The 17,781-nt window shown below is 43.0% G+C and overlaps 1 protein-coding gene across 2 annotated transcripts in view; it reads left to right on the top strand.

Annotated features, from left to right (window-relative positions):
* The window catches only part of LOC135093301 (kinase suppressor of Ras 2-like), a 28,825-nt gene extending 11,870 nt beyond the window's left edge, over positions 1 to 16,955 (top strand). For both annotated transcript variants that reach the window (XM_063992441.1, XM_063992451.1), the window contains exons 2-6: positions 9,399 to 10,517; positions 10,623 to 10,875; positions 11,070 to 11,255; positions 11,520 to 11,732; positions 13,108 to 16,955. In XM_063992441.1, coding sequence (XP_063848511.1) covers positions 9,399 to 10,517; positions 10,623 to 10,875; positions 11,070 to 11,255; positions 11,520 to 11,732; positions 13,108 to 13,269 — 1,933 coding nt within the window. In that variant the 3' untranslated portion in view covers positions 13,270 to 16,955. The remainder of the gene's footprint in view (positions 1 to 9,398; positions 10,518 to 10,622; positions 10,876 to 11,069; positions 11,256 to 11,519; positions 11,733 to 13,107) is intronic.
* Positions 16,956 to 17,781: the final 826 nt, after the last annotated feature.

Below are 17,781 nucleotides of genomic sequence, written 5' to 3'. Positions count from 1 at the left end.
CAGAAAAGGTTAAACTTACCTTATATAACTCACTGATGCGCTCTCATCTAAAATACTGTGTACAGTTTTGGTCACTATATTACAAAAAAGACGTTGAAAAACTAGAAAAGATACAGCGCAGAGTCACAAAGATGATTCCAAGATTGCGCAATAAGCCGTATGAGGAACGACTAGAAGAACTAAGCCTATTTAATTTAACAAAGCGTAGAATAAGAGGAGACCTAATTGAAGTGTTCAAAATTTTCAAAGGATATAGTAACATTGATGCACATAAATATTTTACCATTGATCATTCTAACCTAACAAGAAGTAATGGATTCAAGATTATACCCAAACGTTTTAAATCCCACGAGGCCAAACATTTTTTCTTTAATCGTATAGTAATTATGTGGAATAAACGTCCTGCAGAAATTGTGAACAGCAATACTATTGAATCATTCAAAAATAAAATAGACAAATATTTAAAAGCAAATCCCCAACAAGCTCTTTTCTTGTCCGAATAATTACTAAATTCACTAATAAACTCTTATTTTACAGACACCAGTTTTAATATAAATTGCATTAACTTTCGGATAGGCGTATAGAGTTCACCGTAGGGTGAATAGTAGAACTTCCTTTCATCCTTTCCTATGAAAATTCCAAGTCAGTTTTTCCATACTGCCTGGTACTTTTCCCAACTATTTCCATGCCAGCGCAAGCTGGAGGGAGTGGTGGGCGGGAAGGAGCCTTCTGTTATGCTGTCCTGTCTCTCTTCCCTGTAGCTAGTTAGAAGTAGTTACCAAACAGCCTTGCAAGCACCAAAAGGTCTGTTGCTGTTTGGCTTTCCTTTGTATTCCTCCTCCTCCTCCTCCTCCTCCTCCTCCTCCTCCTCCTCCTCCTCCTCCTCCTCCTCCTCCTCCTCTTCCTCCTCCTCCTCCTCCTTTTCCTCTTGCTTCTCCTCCTTGTTCTTTTTCTCTTTGTGGCCTATTTCCATTAATGACGAGAGTTTCCGTATCATCATTTCCTTATTTTCATCATCATCATCATCATCATCATCATCATCATCATCATCGTCCATATCTTAATCTTTTCTTCTGTTTTCTTCATTTTTTTCCTTCCTTTCTCTTTCCCTCCCTTCTTCTTCCTCCTCCTCCTCCTCCTCCTTTTTTTTTTTTTGCTCATCGCCTCAAACTTTCAACGAACAAAACACAAACGCCTATGGTTAAAAAAAGATAGCAGTCTACACATAATGACCTACAGCTTTATGAGAAGAAACACCGTAAATATACACAGATTATCTATTTCAAAGGGTGTCTTAAGTTTTGTTCAATAACCCGTATCAATGTAGGACGAGGAAACAGGCAAAAAAAAAAAAGACAGGGATTAAAGTACGAGAGAGAGAGAGAGAGAGAGAGAGAGAGAGAGAGAGAGAGAGAGAGAGAGAGAGAGAGAGAGAGAGAGAGAGAGAGAGAGAGAGAGAGAGAGAGAGAGAGAGAGAGAGAGAGAGAGAGAGAGAGAGAGAGAGAGAGAGAGAGAGAGAGAGAGAGAGAGAGAGAGAGAGAGAGAGAGAGAGAGAGAGAGAGAGAGAGAGAGAGAAGAGAGAAGAGAATAGGAGAGAAGAGGAGAGAGAAAGAGGAAAAAGAAGAGAGAGAGACAGAGAGAGAGAGAGAGAGAGAGAGAGAGAGAGAGAGAGAGAGAGAGAGAGAGAGAGAGAGAGAGAGAGAGAGAGAGGTAGTCATTACGTGTGGTCTTAGTGAATTGTAGTGATTGTGTATAGAGGGGGGAGGGGTTGTAAAATGTCGAAACTCTACGGAAGTAACATATCGCATTTAATTTACTGATACCGAAGAGCGTTGCCTTCGCGTCCTCTCCGTGTGTCACGCCGATGCCTGTTGGTTCTTCATCCTGCTGTATTATTACTCATTGTATTTTCTATTTTTCTGTTTGCTCTTTATGTTTTTTCCTTATCTTTTTTCTTATTTTTCTTTTCTTCTTCGCTACTTCCTTCTCTTCTTTATCGTCTTCATCTACTACATTTTGTCGTACCTGTTTATTGCTACTACTACTGTTACTGCTGCTGCTGCTGCTGCTACTACTACTACTACTACTACTACTACTACTACTACTACTACTACTACTACTACTACTACTACTACTACTACTACTACTACTATCAATAACAGTAACAATAACAATAATAAAACAATTTTCTCTCTCCCTCTTCCATCCATCTTCAACTCTCCCTTCTTACCCTCCTCTTCTCTTCCCCATCCTGCCTTGTTATGTCACAATGCCTCACTATAATAACTATGGTAGTAAATAGACGGGATCAGGGAAAGGGAAGGCGAGGGGGAGGGAATGAGGATGACGTCAGCAGCCTGCCGCCGCGCCGTGCCTAAGAACGGTGACGTCAAGAGTGTCATCCGTGTTAAATATGAATGGAAACAGGACTATCAATCACGGGGCATCAGCAGACTGACTGTGTTGTTGTTGGTGGTGGCGGTGGCTGTGTTGCGTTGAGAGAGAGAGAGAGAGAGAGAGAGAGAGAGAGAGAGAGAGAGAGAGAGAGAGAGAGAGAGAGAGAGAGAGAGAGAGAGAGAGAGAGAGAGAGAGAGAGAGAGAGAGAGAGAGAGAGAGAGAGAGAGAGAGAGAGAGAGAGAGAGAGAGAGAGAGAGAGAGAGAGACATATACGGGCAGACAGAAAGAAGAAGTGGAGGTGAAGGGAGGAGGAGGAAACAATGATGAGCGGGAAAATAGTGATGAGAAAGAAAAATACAGGAAGACGGGCCGAGAATGGAAAAGAGGAGAGGGGAGGAGGGATGGAGGGAGGAAGGGTTTCTCTTTCAAGCCCTAATGCTAACCCTGACGTCACCCCCAAGAAATGACGTCAGCCTCTCCCTACAAACACAAACAAACACACACACACACACACACACACACACACACACTGCAGCGGGTTCCCATTCCGTCCGTCACTCGTGCTGTCGCGTCTCTCATTCCCCCGTCACATCACTTCTCCATGAGGGGTTTTTGTTGTTTCCTTAAAGCCTCGAGTCTCGAGTCTTGTCTCCGGAGTCTGGCACAGAGTCTTTCCTCACAGGTCAGGTGCCATGCTGAGTGTTTGTTTAGAAGTTAGCATGGATGAGAAGACTTGCTGGGTCGTACAAAGACTTGCCAAGTCTCAGGAGGCGCTGTTACCATGGTTAAGCTAAGCCCGCCTCAGCTTAACCACACCAGGGAGACAAACACACAGACGGAGAGAGAGAGAGAGAGAGAGAGAGAGAGAGAGAGAGAGAGAGAGAGAGAGAGAGAGAGAGAGAGAGAGAGAGAGAGAGAGAGAGAGAGAGAGAGAGAGAGAGAGAGAGAGAGAGAGAGAGAGAGAGAGAGAGAGAGAGAGAGAGAGAGAGAGAGAGAGAGAGAGAGAGAGAGAGAGAGAGAATGTAATCTACAGATGAGAACTCGTTTATAAAATAAAAAGATATAAATAAATAAATGACAATGATAATAATTTTAATAATAACGATAATAAAAACTAATAGTAAAATAATAATAATAATAATAATAATAATAATAATAATAATAAGTAATAATAATAATAATAATAACAATAATAATAATAATAATAATGATAATAATAATAATGATAATAATAATAATAATAATAATAATAATAATAATAATAATAATAATGGCAATAATAAACACACAACCACACATGCATCCACCTGTTGAGAAAAGACATTTCGTGTTTGCCTTTTTTTTTTTTATGATTCCCCATTTCAGGAAAGCATATGGTTACTATGCAAGCAATTTTTTTTTCTTTAATTTCTTGTTTATTCTGTATACTGTACGGGAATAATACGCATCTTTCTTACAATACGGTCATGTTCTACCGTGCATGTCGTCTTATATTTCCGCTTAGTATTCTAAGAAGCTCAGTCTTTTCAAGTGACTTACTTAATGGATGGAAAATATTAATCTCAACAATCCTGCATGACTGCTGTTGCACATTTCTTCCTCCATCTACCCATCTCTCTCTCTCTCTCTCTCTCTCTCTCTCTCTCTCTCTCTCTCTCTCTCTCTCTCTCTCTCTCTCTCTCTCTCTCTCTCTCTCTCTCTCTCTCTCTCTCTCTCTCTCTCTCTCTCTCTCTCTCTCTCTCTCTCTCTCTCTCTCTCTCTCTCTCTCTCTCTCTCTCTCTCTGTCTCAGCCTTCATCCTGCCCTTGGATATGTCAAACTTAAAGAAAAAAATGAATGAAAATAAATAAAAAAATAATAATACAAAATAAACTTTCCCACGATGACAATAGAAGCCTTTCATTTTATAGGAAACAAAACATGTAGTTCAAACAAGTGATTTATATAGTTTATTTATCCGAACCGTGCGGCGCTATATGATCTCGCTGCTGCGGCGCTTTGGCATCAAACAGTAATCCAAAATGTGAACTATAATGATGCTGTGTTCATTTTGTTTTTGTTTCCTTTCGTGTTTCCGATAGAAATTTGAGATGGTGCTATTGCGGTGCACCTCACCATCTGATGAATGGATTAGTTCATGAAAGGAAAATGTGTTAATAAAACCATTTCACCGCGATTCACTGCCTTCAGTGACAACACTGAAGGGACTGCACAAAGTCTTAACAGGAAAAAGAATAAAAAAAGATTAAGACAATACATTTTCCATTTTCTAGCCTGAAAAAGCTTTAGAGGTGACTGTGAAACAAGATAAATACCCTAGAGTGATTTGTAATTACGAAAAGATGTGCCAAGAGCCAATGAAAGAAGTTAACTGCAGTACTGAGATAAAGCAACATTTTAGCCATTAGGTGCATAATTCTGTTGGCCTCCCCTGACTGTGACAGTGTGAGACTCTTGTCAGTCACTCAGAGAGAGGACAATGTTCTTTGCATCATGTGAAGCATCACATCTTGAAGTATGACTGACATTTAATTATGCAGTATGTAGTTGTTTATTACCTTCATTTTGTAGTAGGGACAATAAACAGTGGAGGTAACTCCTTCAGATGCATGTTTATTGTCGTATAATTATATTTATGCGTGTGGGATTTAATTTATTGTTCACGGTAGCGACGAGGTCTATTGTTTGCGTTTTTTGCAAATAAATAAGGTTGACCACATGCTTTAAAAATCTGTTAAATTTACGCTTTTTTTTCGGCTGCTCCCGTAAGGTATTTTCACAGTGGATTAGCTTTTTCCCTCACGCTCGATCTTTTGCCCCTTCTTCAGTCACATCCATTACAAGTCTCCTTTCGCTACATCCATAAACCTTTTCTTAGGTCTTCCTATTTTTCTCTTGCTGAATAGAGCCACCTCCAGCATCCTTTTCCCCACATAGTCCTCGTCTCTCCTCTTAGAATTCCCAAGCCACCTTAATCTCGCTTTTCTAGCTTTCTTCCCACATAAAAAATAAAAAAAATAGTAATGCGTTCAATTCATATTGGCCACACTAGATTTGAAGATATTTTGCTACTCCTCTCCTGAAATTATTTATGTCTAAAGGAGCTTGAAAATAATCACCCAGAGAGCTCCACACTTCGGCTGACCATGTTACAGAACGACAAATCCAGTTTATCTGAGCTTCAATATAACAAAATAAATTTAGCCCCGAGACCATTCTCAAACCCAGAGCCGGTGAGGCAGGTCAGGATTGTAGTCCGAGTTACGGCCTTGAGTGTTCGTGCATGGCGGTTCCTGGAGTTATTGGTGCAGGGAAATGCAGGGTGAAGCAGTGGAACTTTGCCTTCTTTCATGTTTCGACAAGGTTCCTTCCTCACTTCTCTCTCTCTCTCTCTCTCTCTCTCTCTCTCTCTCTCTCTCTCTCTCTCTCTCTCTCTCTCTCTCTCTCTCTCTCTCTCTCTCTCTCTCTCTCTCTCTCTCTCTCTCTCTCTCTCTCTCTCTCTCTCAGAACCCATCTTTTGTCAGCTTGTTTGGTGAGGTTTGGTTCACGTAATGTCTTCATTACCTAACATGACTGAACTTAAACTGGGCCCTCACTCCTCGCCATACCATCTTTTATATAACTCCTTCGCGTTATTGTCGTGCATGCAGTACTAAGGTAATGTATGTAATAGGATTAAAGACAACAATAACAGACTTGCTGTGTGATGTGGAATATATCACACTTTTGAATTCCGGTCCCAGAAAAAAGAATAAATTAAAACTATGTATTATATCCTGATTATGTGTAAGTTAATGAAGAGTAAGGACGGTAAAGATTTCACAAATATCGTGCAGCACATGTGAACGGATATGTATAAGGTGCTTTAATTCCAATACTGTTTCACGGCAGTTTACATTATTTACTGATGTAAAACTAAGTAACGGAAAATAATCCCCAAGAAGCATTTTTTTATTAAGTTAATTAGTTGTTAATCATATATGTGTATGTTCAGTTGAGAAGTTTATGAAGAATTTCGAATCTTCCTCTCACTGGTCTCATCGTTACCTAACATGCCTTCACTTATCATGCAGCTCTATAGTCCCAATGCTCAAACGTTTAGGTGCCTTATCCACCTTCCAGCAGAATGTAATGCAAGATACCATAGTTTTTAAAAATACCTCATGGTTCTAGTGATAGTTTAAGAAGAATTTTACGCCATCAGTGAAAAAAAAAAGTGTGAATTAGTGCAATTATATCTGTGACCTTTGATAAGCTTTCCTAATGGCACCGAAAGCCTTTCAGAATACGAATCTGTTATGAAAACATTTCTTATCCTCGTATCTGGTTTTCTTAGACGGTTCACCCACCTGGGCTCTATCCAATCTGTGTCAGGCTGTCTTTTCTTCGCTCTTCACATGGCTCCTCTCCCATCCTCACACGCTCCTGTCCCTCACGTTTCTCTTCCTCACCCATTCACATCTTGTCCCATTTCAGTTATTTCACCTTCCATTATTTTGAGTTTCCTTTAATTACTAGTATATTGACAAGCTGAGTGAGTGAGTGAGTGGGTGGATGAGTGAGTGACTGAACAGGTGAGTGGGTGAGAGAGTGAGTGTAGGGTGGGAGGGGAGACGGGAGGGAGCGAAGAAGGAATTGAAGAAGGGTTCGTCAAGGGAATGACATGAGAGGAAGAAAGAGGAGAAAGAAGAGAAGCTCGACAAATTCGTACTTTGTTCCTTCCTTCCTTCACTTCATTGGTCAATTCCTGTGTTCCAGGAGCATGCGCAAAGACGCGCGCGAGAGCACACACACACACACACACACACACACCAAGGAGAGAGAGAGAGAGAGAGAGAGAGAGAGAGAGAGAGAGAGAGAGAGAGAGAGAGGAGAGAGAGAGAGAGAGAGAGAGAGAGAGAGAGAGAGAGAGAGAGATGCAAACTGACGGGAACATACTAAGAGAGTGTGTGAGAGTAAAGCGAGTAAAATCGAACACGTACGTAGAGAGAGAGAGAGAGAGAGAGAGAGAGAGAGAGAGAGAGAGAGAGAGAGAGAGAGAGAGAGAGAGAGAGAGAGAGAGAGAGAGAGATGTGAGATAATAATTGATAGGAGGGAGGGAGGAAGGAGGGAGGTTGTGTGCGTGCGTGCGTGTGTGGTCGCATCCACCTGTTGAGTCAATACCTAGCTGCCAGGTGTCGCTATTCTCTCTCTCTCTCTCTCTCTCTCTCTCTCTCTCTCTCTCTCTCTCTCTCTCTCTCTCTCTCTCTCTCTCTCTCTCTCTCTCTCTCTCTGTATGTGTGTGTGTGTGTGTGTGTGTGTGTGTGTGTGACCGTGGTGCATTTGGTGTGATTTCTGATTTGGGTGCCTGGCCTGAGATGGAGTGCGGCCACGCATGCTCCAGAATGGTGCTGCAGTCACCGCCTCTATGTACTGTAGGCTGCAGAGACAAGAGAGAGAGAGAGAGAGAGAGAGAGAGAGAGAGAGAGAGAGAGAGAGAGAGAGGAGAGAGAGAGAGAGAGAGAGAGAGAGAGAGAACTTTATTTGCAGGTTTTAACTTATAGGTTTGGAATAAGTAGTAGTAGTAGTAGTAGTAGTAGCATCATCATCATCATCACCATCACCATCATCATCATCAGCAGCAGCAGCAGCAGTACTGGCATTAGTAATAGTAGTAGCAGCTGGGTTAGAGATGGTGGTGATAGTAGTAAATTGTAATGATGATTGTGATTATGCTGATATAATAGCCATAATAACAAAAATAATAATAATAATATTATTATTATTATTATTGTTATTATTATTATTATTATTATTATTGTTGTTGTTGTTGTTGTTGTTGTTGTTGTTGTTGTTGTTGTTGTTGTTGTTGTTATCATTATAATTGTTACTGTTGATGCAGTTTTTTTTTTCTACTGCCGTGTTAATATTCTGCTGTTGGTGTTAATAATATTGTTGGTTGTAATAAAAACTGCATTAACTGTCTCCTATTCTCTTACTTGTTGTCTTTATTATTGTTGTTGTTGTTGTTGTTATTATTATTATTATTATTATTATTATTATTATTATTATTATTATTACTATTATTATTATTATTATTATTATTATTATTATTATTATTATTATTATTATTATTATTATCATTGTCATAAGGAGCAGAATCAGTAATACCAGTACTACTACTGCTACTATACCACTACTAAAGTTTTATTATTATTATTATTATTATTATCATTATTATTATTATTATTATTATTATTATTATTATTATTATTAGTAGTAGTAGTAGTAGTAGTAGTAGTAGTAGTAGTAGTAGTAGTAGTAGCAGCAGCAGCAGCAGCAGCAGCAGTAGTAGTAGTAATGCATCATGTATCCCTTATACAGATTTCAGTTCTCATCTCTCATCCAGCCGCTGTTTAAAAATACACATCTTTCCATACTCTAAACTTAATCCTCTTCTCTCACCCTCCGACCTTCCACCCGACCTTCCCTCCCTTCCATCCGTCGCTCTATTCGTCCCTTTCTCCTCCTATCCCTCCATCCCCCTCTCCTCCTCTCCACTCTCCCTCTCTGACCCTCCCTCTCTCTCCGTCCTACGCTTCGCCAGGAGATAAATGTCAACCCGCGTGACCCCTCCGTAACCTGGCAACCGGTGGGGGTGGGTGTTGTTTTGGGGGAGCGAGGCCCCGCCGGCAGGGAGGGAAGGGCCGTAGGGAAGAGAAATTGGTACTAGAGGCAAGTCAAGGAAGTGGGAGGGGCGGGAAGTAGGGAAATAGTAAGGAAGAGGACAGCAGGAGAGAAAAAACCTTGTTATGTGAAAGTTAGCATTGCAGGGGAGGCAATTGCAGTGGGAATGTGTGTTGCTCTGTGCTGGCAGGTTGTCGTCTATCTCTTTAGTGTTCATGGGTGATAAGGGTGGAGGGCACCAGTGGGCTGAGAGTCGTGGGTCGGATCGTAGGCTTGGCTGCAGCCGCGAGTCTTCGTCAGGGTTTCGTGCCACTTATCTTCCCATCATTCCCACAGGTGTCCACGAGACGAGGACAGCGGCAGCGTGGGGTCATGCAGTCCCCCACCGTCCCCCTTTACTTCAGCTCCCTCTCCCGCCGCCCTCCCGACCCTAGCTGACACCGAAGAAGACCCGGCCCCCCAGTTCTCGCCCCCGCCCACGTTACAAGTGCCACCAGCACACCCTGGTCTCACGCTCTCAGGCCTCATGGGATTGCCGCTGAAACCCCTGGGTGGCGAGGGGGCTCTGGGTCCTCCGGGAGAGGAGAGCCTAGATCCTGGTGTTGTGGAATTGCTGGGCAGCGGTGACGAGCGAACCACTGCTCTTAGAACTTCTCAACGGTTCTACTTGCGTTTGGTGCAGTGGCTGGGGCGCAAGCGGAGACCAGGGCGCACTCCACGCTCCGCCGAACATCACCACAAGGTACATTATGGCCTCCGCCCTGAAGTCCCTCCACACGACAGTAAGACAGCACGTAAGAGATTTGCTGACCTGCTGCGGCGTGCTGCCCGAGGAGGCTCGTGGGAGGAGGGAAGAACGTTGCTGCCTCAGCAGGAGAGTGGATATTCTTCTCCCAATATCTCGGCGCAGCACACTCCCACAGCCCACCACCGCCTCGTTAACCAATCCAGCTTTATGCGACGATCACTCGAGCTTTCGCCGCAGCGTACAACGCCCTCCACTCGTCCCCGCATGTCCTTGCCTGCCGACCACTTGCGGAGGACACTGGATGGCCGCTTCTCTACTCAGGCGGCGGAGCGTCGGCGGCGGCTGTCCCGCGGCAAGACTATCAGTCAGGACGATGGCTTCCCTCCAGCCCCGCCCCAGACCCTCACCACGCCGCAGGAGGGTGGCTGTGGCGGCCGCTCTGCCACGCCCCTAGTGACGAGTGCCCGCAGGATGTCTCGTCCGGGATCCTCGAGCCGAGAGGAGAGCACCGGAGAGGAAAGTGGGTTCGAGGAGGAGGAGCCGGTTGAGGTGAGAGTGCCTCCATTAGTTCTGGAGGAAAGGAGAGATTCGGGATCATCCACGACCGCCGCTGCCGCCCACGATCCTCTGGCGGAGTGGGCAATTCCTTGGGATCAGCTTCGTTTTGGCCACGTCCTACGCCGCGGGTCAACAACCAACATATACAGGTACGTACGCCAGCACACCTGGCTTCTTGTGTCTTGTGTTTTGCAGTGAAGTAACACTTGCTCCATGCATGTCAGTGCTGCATTCATCACTGTGACGTGTTGCAGAGGCCGATGGCACGGCGACGTCATGATCCACACTTTTGATGGCACGCACGGAACAACCGAACGCCGCTTCTGGGAACTTGTGGCGAGCCTCTCTATGATTCGCCACGAGAACATCGTGCTCTTTATGGGTGCAAGTATGGCGCCGCCCAACTTGGCCATCGTGACGGGCGTGCGCCGTGGAATGTCCCTCCATCAGCACACCTCCTCCCGCGGCTCCATTCCATATCCCTCCAGGGTCAACATCGCCCGCCAGGTAAGATCTTCCTGTCTACACTTGAATCTTAGAACAATGTACACGCCACCTGACCACTGCTCATTTCCATTATATCATCACGTGATCTTGTACATGGTAATCAAGATGTGTTGCCTTACTGGTCTACACGTATGTTCCTTGACTCCCAAACACCTTGCCGCCCGCATCCACGGCTCATCAGCTCCTCCCGACAGGTGGCTCAGGCCATGTCGTACCTCCACTCCCGCGGGATCATCCATGGTCGCCTCAATTCGCGCAATGTGTTCCTGGAGGCCAAGATCAAGCTGTCCCTCCTCGATCACAGCATGGCGGAGTCCAGCCCGGTGGGGGAGCACACCGGCTACCTGGCTCAGGGTCTTCTCACCTACCTGCCTCCGGAGGTACGCGGTTCTACATAGTTTCTCCTCCTTCTCTGCTAATTACATTACGTGCATGCCTATCTTCAGGTCCTCCCACAACTCAAATCTGTCATTGTCGTCATTTTCCAGAATGTTTGTGGCGCGTGTCATTCAAACTAAAGTGACTTACTTCAGTCAATAGTTTTCAGTAGTTTACTTAATTTATTAATACTTCACCACGTGTCCCATCGACAACCATCTCATCAGGCCTCCCAGCAACCCCTCCTCACGCTCCTCCTTCCCCAGATGATGAGGACACTGCAGGTGGTCCCGCCGCACGTCACGGTGGCCGCCTCTCCCACTCAGCAGTCTGATGTGTACATGTACGGCACGCTGCTGTACGAGCTCTTCGCCGAGGCGCCACCCTTTGCCACTCAGCATCCGCACGCTGTCATTCTGCAGGTGGGGCGGCGAAGGCAGCCCAGCACCGAGGACCTGCAGTGTACTCAGAACCTGAAGGTTTGTAGTACCTGTTCATTTCATTTTTTATTTATTTATTAGTTGACATATAAGAAGAAAATGGCTTTGGCGCACTAAAAAAAAAAAAAAAAAAAGTAGGAGAGATGTAATAATGCAACTATTCCCACCTGGAATGTGAACAGAGTCTGAAATGTATTCTAATTGTTGATGTTGGCAAACTCACTCGCTTTTTAATGGAATATAAATTCAATATTTTCTTAATACTTTCACCAATTCATATATATATATATATATATATATATATATATATATATATATATATATATATATATATATATATATATATATATATATATATATATATATATATATATATATATATTCAGGCATTACAAGTCCAGTGCTGGACAAAGGCCTTCCCAAACTTTGGCCATAAGTCACGGCGCCGTGCCAGTCTCAGCCAAGTTTTCCTGTAAACTTTCCAATCTCATCCCTCCACCTCCTGTCTGGCCTTCCGCCGCGCCATCTGCTTTACCCTCGGGATCTAGTCACTCAATCTACTGCTCCATCTGTTACCTGTGTTCTAGTGACATGCCTGCCAATCTTCACTATATTCTTATTATTTTATATCGTATTCTTAGTTTGGATTTGTTCTCTTTTCCATATTGATGTTTTTCAGTTCCTCCTCACTCCTTGGTGTAACTTCCAGTGATGTATTTAGAGTCAGACACACACACACACACACACACACACACACACACTATCTGTGTGTGTGTATGTGTGTGTGTGTGTGTGTCTGGGTGTCTGGGTGTCTGGGTGTGTGTGTGTGTGTGTGTGTGTGTGTGCATATATATATATATATATATATATATATATATATATATATATATATATATATATATATATATATATATATATATATATATATATATATATATATATATATGCTGGAAAAACAATGGTATTTGACCTTGGCCAAGGTGCAGCACAGCAGCAAGCTACTGCTAGGCTGCTTTGTGAAGTGGCTTTGCCGCGTAGCTAGAAAGGCATTTTGGTGGAAATATGAGGCCATCAGAAAGCAGTTAGACTAGGGCGATAGACCAAAGGCGAGTGGAGGAGAGAAGCAGCTCTGCAACAGAAGGGACAGTTATGTACTACTTGGGGGAGGGGAGATCTAGTGCTGCAGCTGAAAAGGAGATGGAAAGAGTAAATGGGAGAGAAAGGGGATAGTGTTGCAGAAAAATTATGACAGTAGTAAGGGGGAAGGAAAGAGAAAACGAGGAGGACAGATGAAAAAGAGGTGGTTAGCCACAGCAGGAGGCCATTATACTTCAATAAATTAAGAATGAGTGTGAAGTGGTCTCGTTCACAGTACAGTGTTAATGTTATTATCTCACCCACCCTCGTCCCGCAGACACTGATCGGAGAGTGCTGGGACGCCGAGACTGCCCAGCGACCAGTCTTCCCCGATATTCTCCGGACACTGCAGCAGACACTCTCTCTCCACCGTGCCCACTCCACCTCGGAGCCGGAGAGACTCAACCGAATGGGAGTCTCTGGCAGAATATCCTGCTGACAGGACCTGGGCCGGCCGCCGCCACCCCTCGGCCGCTCCCTCACTGAAGAGACTGTCAAAGACGACCTCCACGGAGATTCCTTCCTCAAGCTGCCCTAGTTTCCCTCTTGAGTAACCTGGGCCGAGGAAGCTCCTAGTTCCTAGCGACTCCCAGACATCAGGGTCTCCTGTGGTTCCTTGCGGCCCCTGGGGGCAGAGGCTTCTGGGAGCACCTGGGTGACTTTGGAGGTCCTTCATGGAATTCATTTCACAAGACAGTCAGCAGGGAGCAGAGGAGATGGCGGAGGTCAGCCCGAGTCAGCAGTACGGGTCAGGTCACTGAGACCTCACCATCGTATCATCACCACCACCACCACCACCAAGCCCTCCAGACAGCACCGCCACCACCACCCTTCCTACCACCACCATCACCGTTATACATATCTTCCTTCGTCTCGTCATTGTTGCCAAAGAATAAAGTGACGACACCAAAGATGGCCAGAGGTTCCGTGAGTGTAGTACCACTGGCGAAGGAACCGCCACGTCAGTGGCGCATTCCCTTAGCCTCAACTTGAAGAAAAGTGGAATATTTGGTGAAAGTATGTGAGTCTTGTTGTTTGATAGAGATTTGTACCAATTATCATCTGAATGTTCTATTGTGTGTGTGTGTGTGTGTGTGTGTGTGTGTGTGTGTGTGTGTGTGTGTGTGTGTGTGCGTGCGCGTGTGTGCGTGCGCGCGCGAGCGAGCGCGTGAGTGATGTGAGGTTATTTTCACTTACCTGAAGGTGTACTTAATCTCGTCTTCCACCTGCTCAGTCATCCTCATTATTATTATTATTATCATTATCATTATTATTATTATTATTATTATTATTATTATTATTATTACCATCATTATTATTGGTAAAGATATCGTAAAACCCCTACTACTACTATTACCACCACCACCACCACCACCAATATTATTATTATTATTATTATTATTATTATTATTATTATTATTACTATTATTATTATTATCATCGTTATTATTATTATTATTATTATTATTATTATTATTATTATTATTGTTCTTGTTATCACCGTTATTATCCTTATTATTATCTTTATTACCACATCCACCATCATCATCATTATCATCATCACCATCAGCATCATCACTAATACCTCCACCACCGCCACTCCTACCCTCGGCGCCTCCAAGTATTACTAAGGTTGTGAGCTGTCCAGACAATTCTCCTCCTCAAGCTAAGTTAGCAGTCACGATTCCACTGGTATGGTACTTTTTGAATTGATTTATGGATTAGCGTGTGTGTGTGTGTGTGTGTGTGTGTGTGTGTGTGTTAATACTCCAAAGTTTATTCCATGCGATTCTCAATTGTTCCAGTCATCACTTAAACCCTCGCCTCGCCTGTACCATTGTCTCGCTCGCCCCGCCCCGAGCCTCTCCCCATGTACACATTTGCCTCCCGTGTGTGTACGCATCAGCCAAGAGAGTGAGAGGTGTACGTATTCAGTGTTTGTCAGTGTGCGTGTGTAGATGTTCGTGCTCGCCGCCGACTCGTCTGCTGAGTCCTACAAATACTCACCAGGTGGAAGTCAGATCGACAATAAATTAATTCCTCCAGAAACACTCGGCCGGCCAAGACAGGACCGCCGGATGTGAGCGTTACCCACCTTAACAATAACAGTAATAATTTGACAATCGACAACAACTATACAGACATTATATATATATATATATATATATATATATATATATATATATATATATATATATATATATATATATATATATATATATATATATATATATATATATATATATATATATATATATATATATATATATATATATAAACTATTCTACTCTCTGTTATAAGAGATAAATAATTGTTATTTTTATGACTTATTTTCATTGTTTGATGTCGTGGTTTTAGCAACTTAGGGATTTAGACTGTCATCCTTCTATCCTACTTCCTTGTACTATTCTTTTCATCTTTTCTTCCCACTGTTATCACCGTAGGTCTCCATCCTTTCTCTTTGCCTCCTATTTCGGCAACCTTCACTCCATCGCTCTTTTATCGTCACCCGCCTTTTTTTTTTCTTTCTCTCCATCCCTTGCATCTTTCTTACGGCTTTATCATGTTTCTCCTTCTCCTTATCCTCTTCCTCCTCCTCCTTTTCCTCTTCCTCCTCCTCCTCCCCATTCTCATATGTCTACTTGTTTTCCATCCCAGTAGGAGGAACGCCCTTCCCTTCATGACCTAAAACTTTGATTCCAAAAAGTGACAACACTGAAAAAGACTGAAAAAAAAAAAAAAATTGGCCCTCAGTCTACGTACCCTCACAGTGCCGTGCTTGACTGTTCCCGTCTTCTCTTCCGAGGCCAAGTCCTCTTCACAATAATAATAACAATAATAATAATATTTATTATTATAATAATAATAATAATGATAATAATAATAATGATAATAATTATAATAATGATAATGATAATAATAATAATAATAATAATAACAACAACAATAAAAATAATACAATGTTGAAAAGTGATTGTATAAAGCATATATTTTCTTACTGTTGTGTATAGTTGTACATCTTTCCTTCTGCTTGTGTGTGTGTGTGTGTGTGTGTGTGTGTGTGTGTGTGTGTGTGTGTGTGTGTGAGAGAGAGAGAGAGAGAGAGAGAGAGAGAGAGAGAGAGAGAGAGAGAGAGAGAGAGAGAGAGCGGAGTTGCTAATAAAAATTTCTTCAAGTTATCCAAACTTCATCCCACATTTATAAGCTTTTACCCTCCTCCATACCTTCTATCCCCACCTCTCTCTCTCTCTCTCTCTCTCTCTCTCTCTCTCTCTCTCTCTCTCTCTCTCTCTCTCTCTCTCTCAACCCCCAGGCTGGTATTTTTCTCCTAGGATAAAGGAAGAAAGTCTGCTGTGGTGAGACTTACATAATGTTGGGCTGTGTATTGTCAGCATACGTACATATCCATTATCATTTTTGTCTCCGTGTGTGTGTGTGTGTGTGTGTGTGTGTGTGTGTGTGTGTGTGTGTGTGTGTGTGTGTACGTACGAGCGCAAAGATCCTCCCTGTGTATGCCTTGTCAGCTGTTGAATCCTCTGTATTAAGACCAACAATTATATATTTTTCTATGACCAAACTTTCCCCTTTGCCCTCCTCCCTCCCTCCCTCCTTCCCTCCCTCCTTCCCTCCCCCTTGATGGCTGTTCTGAGGGCGACCGGCTGATGAGTGTGAGCAGCTGTTGTGTTAGGGCAAGTGTTCTGGGGGAGCGTGCCAAGGTGTCCATGTATTGTAATGACAAGTGTAAAGAAACAGATGTGTGGTGATGGTTTTCGTAAGCGTCGAAAATCAGAAAATGTTCTCGTATATTTGTATGTATTTCATCCAGGTTATATTTGTCTTTTTTTTTTTGTCACTGCTTATGCTAGAAATATAAAATGGCATGATTTGAAGTTTTATTATATTTATAAAACATTTACTTATTTATAATTATTTATAAATTTTAACCCAGCTTATATGATGCGCGATGATCACAAAAAGATTTATTTCGTTCGATTTAATCTACTAAAAGTCACAATGAGATGGATGACCCTTCATGACAGCCGTGCCGCCCTTCCTCCCCTTCATCCCTCCTTGCCTACCTACCTACCTCCGTCTTTGAGAATATGTCAATAAAGTTGTATTTTACCTAAACTGTATAATTACCCTACACTTCCTATAACACACTGCTCTACCAACAAGCATTAGTACCTTCTCTCCTCAACATTACCACCCGTCAGGAAGTTATATTACACATTTCTTTCTTCTTTTGTGTTGCTGCTGATTTCTTTCTAAGGTAAGCGGAGTAATGCAGTCAAGTCAGAATCCAGTTAAAGTTCTGTTGCTGCTTGATATCTGCTTGTGTCAAGAACACCGTGACACACACACACACACACACACACACACACACACACACACACACACACACACACACACACACACACACACACACACACACACACACACACACACACACACACACACACACACACACACACACACACACACACACACACTTCACTGCCAATGACTACTTTGAAACTGAGTAACACAGATTTTTTTTCCTTTTTTTTTCCCGTGCTAGGTCATTAATGTCGTGTGTATGATGCAGGCAGCGCAGTGGCGGCGTGTTTCACAGGACTGACTTCATCCACCCACACTGACAAGGTTGTTCAGCTGTTTCACTTGTTCTCTGTCATCGCCCACCTAAACAATTTATCTACCTATCCATCACCGTTGCAAGTGTAAACATTGAGCTAAAATTATCCCTGATGATGAGAATGTAGTGGATGTAGCAGTTACTGGCTCAGCACATGCTATATTCAACGAATACTCGCGACTAAAAGGAAAATTCTGAATGTCAAGATGTGATCGTGAGAACAGAACACTGCACATTTGTTGATACTGCTCCCTGCAAACAGATGATGCAGTTAACGAGGATGACTTCAACCCTGTGTTTTTTTTTTATGGAATT

Source organism: Scylla paramamosain, chromosome 3, assembly GCF_035594125.1.
Source record: "Scylla paramamosain isolate STU-SP2022 chromosome 3, ASM3559412v1, whole genome shotgun sequence".
Classification (NCBI taxonomy): domain Eukaryota; kingdom Metazoa; phylum Arthropoda; class Malacostraca; order Decapoda; family Portunidae; genus Scylla; species Scylla paramamosain.
This window is presented reverse-complemented; position numbering and strand designations above follow the sequence as displayed.